Source organism: Poecilia latipinna, unplaced genomic scaffold, assembly GCF_001443285.1.
Source record: "Poecilia latipinna isolate Pla-1442-1.1 unplaced genomic scaffold, P_latipinna-1.0 Scaffold1528, whole genome shotgun sequence".
In the NCBI taxonomy this organism is placed as follows: domain Eukaryota; kingdom Metazoa; phylum Chordata; class Actinopteri; order Cyprinodontiformes; family Poeciliidae; genus Poecilia; species Poecilia latipinna.
In genome coordinates this window covers 83,469-89,194 of record NW_015114144.1, presented here as the reverse complement: position 1 = coordinate 89,194, position 5,726 = coordinate 83,469, and the positions used below count along the sequence as shown (strand labels likewise).

Here is a 5,726-nt window from a genome sequence, read left to right as displayed (position 1 = left end):
AATCTTGGATCTAAATGCTAAATAATTTAAAATCTTTTAATTTATGTATGCCTTAACAATTGAATCAAATTTAACAGCATTGCTTATCTCAATAATCAAGTGTTATGTGTCTGAGATCTGTTTTAAATATCAGCATTTATGGCCCCTGAAGCCCTTGGGGGCCTGATTGAGCTGCTGACTTAATTTGGATTAAACAGAAGTGCAAATTTGTTGTTTTTAGACTAGTTGCAGGTTTAAATAGCATTTCACTGGAGATGTTTTCCCCTAACACAGTCATACCTTTACATTTCCTGTCAACTTAATATCTTTTAATGTAAAAACATGGTTGACCACCGGTGGACCGCCTCAACGCCCCCAGCACCGGGCTTAGCAAGTTTCTGGGAGAAACCCTGAAACTACAGGTTAATATTTACAGGTGGCTGTAGTTAACCTCAAATCTGGGTTAATGCAGGTGATGATGGTTGGTCCTATTTTAGTTTTCATGCCATATCTGCCTTTTTTTTTTTACTGCCATAAACTTATGAAAATGGTATCATTAGTCTTTCTTTTAAGAAAGGAAAATGTGTAGCAGCCCTCTTTCAGCCAGCTGACAGACAGCATGCAGCAATATATGGGTAAGAGGTTCCAGTTAGAAAAAACTCATGGCACTTTCTCCTGCATGCAGATGAAGGACTTCAAATCCAAAGAACGATATGATGGAATATTTGAGCAGTTTTGTAAACTTGGCTACTTTTGTATTGGAAACCCAGCTGTAATCGTAATATAGTATCTCTAAATCGGTTCTTCAGTTAATATTTAATTTCACCTTGTTCCCTGTTTGTTTACAGATCAAGCAACCAGCGGCTCTCTGCAGTCGGAGGACTGGGGACTCAACATGGAGATATGTGACATCATCAATGAGACAGATGAGGGGTAGGTATTGTTTTTTTTTTTTAAGACTACAATCAACTCAAAAAACTGGCTGGATTCTGATCTCTGACCAGCAGTTATCGGCTTGTGCAACAATTTATTCTTTGTTTTTAAATTTCAAGATAATCAACCAATAAACAAAGATCAGCTGATGCAAATATTTCTTCCCTCAGGCCCAGAGATGCTGTCAAAGCCATTAAGAAAAGAATAGTTGGAAACAAGAACTTCAGAGAGATTATGCTGGCTCTCACTGTGAGTAATAATTACATGCTTCTGCATTAAGTGTGCAGTCACAGGCTGAGGAATGTGGGGATGCCAGGGCGTCTGTCAAACACCAGAATGATCATCAGAGATTGGATGTTTGCTTCACTGTTTCTCCCAGCGGTTAAATAAACATACATTTAACCGCTTAGTGAACATATCGATAGTAGCGTAATGAATAATATATGTCATAATTTTAGCTTTATGTTTTGCTCTCGCAGGTTCTTGAGACCTGTGTAAAGAACTGTGGCCATCGCTTCCATGTTTTGGTGGCCTCACAGGAGTTTGTTGAAGGGGTTCTGGTCCGTTCCATTTTGCCCAAATACAACCCCCCCACAGCCCTGCATGACCGCGTCCTCAGCCTCATACAGGTACGTTCCAGACAGGAACTGAGTCCAATTGACTCATCTTGTTATCAAGCGTCTTTACTTCCTTTGTGGAAGCAGCCAGGTGAAATGTGACAAACAGGAACTTTTATATCCATTATAAAAATCTCTGGATTTTCATCTTCTTCAGAAGCAGCTTTTTTTCCCCCCAAGTGATCAGCTTTGTTCCAAGAATTGAAGTCATAAAAAGTTAAAAGTATTCAATTTAATATTTACAAAAGCTTCCTTTATGTTTTTGATTGGTTTAGTTTATGGAAATTCAGTCTTTTATCTTGAGCAGATGTTAGATTCACTACTTTACCTCCATTCCTTCCTGATTGTCCAAACTGAGATCATCTCTGATGGCTTTTTTTTACTGGCGGCATAATTATGAACGGTTCTAATTATAAAAGTGCTTTCAGCCTGAAACAGCTTTAAGACCGTCTGGTTCATAAAGTTTACTCAACTGTCACTTGATTATGGCTAAATTTGTTTTATTTCTCACTGTATTTGAGATTTCTATAGCTCTTTATTCTTTGCTATATAGTAATTGTGACTTTTGTGCTGATTGGAAGATATGATTACATTAAAAATGAGTTGCAAAACAGTTCCTTTCTGCTCTTGCTCAAAGTTGCCTCACTTATTGCTTGTTCCTTTGTCATCTGGAGGCTCTAACTGCATGGAGTCAGTCATCTGTTCATAACTACTCCCATATCTTTATCTTTAGTCATGGGCTGATGCATTTCGCAGCTCTCCCTCCCTTGTGGGGGTGGTGCATGTTTATGATGACCTAAGGCGGCGAGGTCTGGAGTTTCCCATGACAGACCTGGACGCGCTCTCACCCATTCATACTCCAAACAGGGTGAGCCTGGCTGTTAGCTGGAAGGTTTATCACACATGAATGCTTTTATGAACGTCTGTGTATATTTCACCTCTTCGTCGTGTCCTGCAGAGTACCCCCGAGAACGGGACACCTGAGGAGACCTCCGTCGCTGCTCCCACACGTCCGTCACCAGAGCAAGTTCCTGCTGCCGCCGCCCCCAGTCAAAATACCTCATCTCCAGTCCAAGTCAGTAATGGACCGGTCCTGCTCACTCCACAACAGGTGGGTGGTCCTGAAACTGCCTTGAAATTACATTTTAAATACTTGCTTTTATGGTCAGATTTACTGAGTTTTAACTACCACAAAGGTCATACTGGGAGATCTGCACCCACCTCTCAAATAAGCTCCTCAAATTACTATAATACTGAGTCCAAATTTCTACGATACTAAGATATTTTTTTTCCCTCTCAGTTTTATTCAGTTGAAGAAATTTTCTAGTCTAAATTAAAGGCAACTATTACTCTCAAAGACAAAAATTTGTTAAAATTTCAGGTTTTGAGATGTAAAAATGAAATTCATGATAAATCATTTTAAAATGTTGTCAACTTTCAATGTGGTAAATGTACAGTTAAACTAAAAATATAAGCATGTTTGAGGAGGAAATGTAAAAAATAAAACTGCTTCAAAATTTGTTGAAGCACTTTTTGATTTAAAATTAGCATTAAATCTTCTCGAGTTCACACCTGCATCAATTATAGTAAATGTGATGAGCCAAATATGAAGCTCAGCTTTCATGGTTGGATTTATTTTTATAACATTTCCGTGTTTTCATTATTTAGATATATTTATAGTTTGCAGTTAGTTTAGATGGCATCAAAATTTATTTTTCAGTTGCAGAGAAAATGTATGTCACATTAAAGCTGCTAAAAGTTTGAAAATCATGAATATCAAAGTCTCAAAACCTGGAAAATACCAGTGTTGTGTTGGAGCGCCACTATGCTCTGCCCCCATGTGGCGACATGTAGCTACTACAAGAATTTTTAGCAGCAGAAAATCACTGTAGACATAATTTTAACGATAGATCTACTGAGGTCCGGAAGACGGACTCTCTAATGGAAAGCAGTCAGCAACTCTTAATCCTTCAGGATCAAATATCCTCACATCTACCCACACCTAAAATGTATCCACCCACTTTATAAATACTCAACAGGTAGAGTTGCTACATTGTCGGAAAACGTTCATTTATGTTGGCTTTTCCCAAACGAAATCCAAGTTAAAAGCAATAGAAATAGTTTTGTATTAGTTTAATGACTCACTCCAGGGAAGCCAAGTTTGATGTTGAGCTCTTTGCCATTCTGCAGGCTCTTATTTTGAAAATAAAAGGTTTCAATCTTAGCCCAGATATTAAGATGTGCCCTTTATTTGCACCTTGACGAGGTAAAGCTAAAAAGTACCTCATTTTTGTGACTTGTTTTTAATTCTTGCTTTTTATTATCTTGTTGGATTTCAGGAGCGGAAGCTGCGGAGCGAGCTGGCCCTGGTTAAAGGAAACCTGGCAGTAATGTCTCAAATGTTAAACGAACTAAAGCCTGGACAGAGCACAGCAGACGACGCAGAGCTGCTGCAGGTGGGTTTATTTGTTTCTCATCTGTCTGTCACCCAGACACTAACTAAATACGGATGTCTATTCTTTGCAGTTCCAGTTTACAATAAAATGTCTATCTTTTTTTTTTTAATTATAAATCTGGGTGCACATTTATCCACCAACAACTAATTTTATTTTAACTTTATTAATGCAGCTGAAACGTCACAGTCTGTTTGATTTGGAAGCAGTTCCTCCTCACTTATTGAGCTACTTATTATTATAGATCTTATCAAACTAATAGCGTAGTCCTGTGCTACTGAAGAAAAAGCATGTGATAATTGCCACCTCAGACTCATCCTTGTTTGCAGGCATCTTTTCTGTCAACCTTATAGTAAAAACTACCAGGAAAAGCATAAAACTTTGGAGGGCGTCGACCTACAGAGAAATGTTTATTCTTAGTTTAGTCGTTTAATGTCTCAAGACATTTTACGAAACATGTTGGAAATATATTTATTTCAAAGTAAAAGTGATACAGTTAAAAATCTATCTGGAAGTAGATGTAAATTAAATCACATGCTCCTTTAAGCTCCTGGATCATATTTTCTGTTGCATAAACGTTTTAATTAGCTGCAGCAATTAATCTCTCTCTCTCTCTCTCTCTCTTTCTCTCTCTCTCTGCTGGTCTGCTCAAGCAGCAGCTGTTCTCGGTGTGTAAGAAGATGCAGAGTCGTGTGGTTGAACTGATCCCACAGCTGGTGGACGAAGGATTTATGGAGGAGCTTCTCATGGTGAACGACGACCTCAACAACGCCTTCATTCGCTTTGAGAGGTGGTCAGGCTGGATTGTTAGACATTAGCTGAAAAGTTTGCAGCATTTAACCTTCTACTGTATTTTTTTTTAAATTTTTGTCAGGTTTGAGCGACTGAGCAAGGCTCAAAGTACAAATACGCAACAGGTAAAAAAAATAATCAGTTTAGAATAATAAAAGGTGTATTGAAACTAGTTTCAAATGTGTTTCTTCATTCATCCTGTGTTCACTCTGTTATTAAATATAACACAACTGCCTTCCAGGCCTCTGCAAGTGGCCCAAATCTCATCGACGTCGGCGCCGAACCTCCGACCAGCAAACAGCCCGCTACGATCACAGCAACCAGCCAACCAGCCGTCAACACCCAGACCCATCACCAGTCATCAGCCAATCACAGTGAGTAAGCTTCTTTATAACTTGTGTTAAAACAAAAGTTCCCAAAAAATGAAGTTTCTAAAACTTTATTTCTGGGAGGAAAAGGGATGTTGTGGCTGAATCACATGTTTCGAAAAGACTTTCTGCATCTGACCAAATGTCGCAGTGAATAATGCTGAGCATTGAAAACAGAAATTTACTTGTGCTTTTTGAAATGAAGCAGGATATTATCTGTGTTTTTATCATCTGAAATTCTGTTTTGCAGAAGAAGAGGAGGAGTTTGACATGTTTGCCCAGACGAGAGGGAGCTCCTTGGCTGAACAGAGGAAAAGGTGAGCAGTGCTACATCATTTTCTCATAAATCGATATGATTTAGATCACTGAAAATATCTGCAGGGGCTTAACTTGATTCACTGGTAGTGCTATTTTGTAATAGAGCAAACAGCAATTCAGACACAATATGCCATATTGATGGTTTTGACATATGCACACAAATATATCTTTGTGATGAAAACCAATTTACGCGTCGCTCAATTTAAAACAAGGCTGTATTTTCATAATGAAGTTTCTGTATTTGCGTCTAGCGTCAAGTATGAAGA

The 5,726-nt window shown here is 38.5% G+C and overlaps 1 protein-coding gene across 3 annotated transcripts in view; it reads left to right on the top strand.

Annotated features, from left to right (window-relative positions):
• LOC106963383 (target of Myb protein 1) overlaps positions 1 to 5,726 on the top strand; it is a 16,990-nt gene that overhangs the window by 7,196 nt on the left and 4,068 nt on the right. For 2 of the 3 annotated variants that reach the window (XM_015058267.1, XM_015058265.1), the window contains exons 2-11: positions 828 to 912; positions 1,083 to 1,161; positions 1,392 to 1,541; positions 2,263 to 2,397; positions 2,488 to 2,640; positions 3,869 to 3,985; positions 4,639 to 4,772; positions 4,857 to 4,899; positions 5,016 to 5,148; positions 5,390 to 5,459. In XM_015058267.1, the coding sequence (XP_014913753.1) occupies positions 828 to 912; positions 1,083 to 1,161; positions 1,392 to 1,541; positions 2,263 to 2,397; positions 2,488 to 2,640; positions 3,869 to 3,985; positions 4,639 to 4,772; positions 4,857 to 4,899; positions 5,016 to 5,148; positions 5,390 to 5,459 (1,099 nt within the window). The remainder of the gene's footprint in view (positions 1 to 827; positions 913 to 1,082; positions 1,162 to 1,391; positions 1,542 to 2,262; positions 2,398 to 2,487; positions 2,641 to 3,868; positions 3,986 to 4,638; positions 4,773 to 4,856; positions 4,900 to 5,015; positions 5,149 to 5,389; positions 5,460 to 5,726) is intronic. The other variant, XM_015058266.1, reaches the window with a different exon arrangement.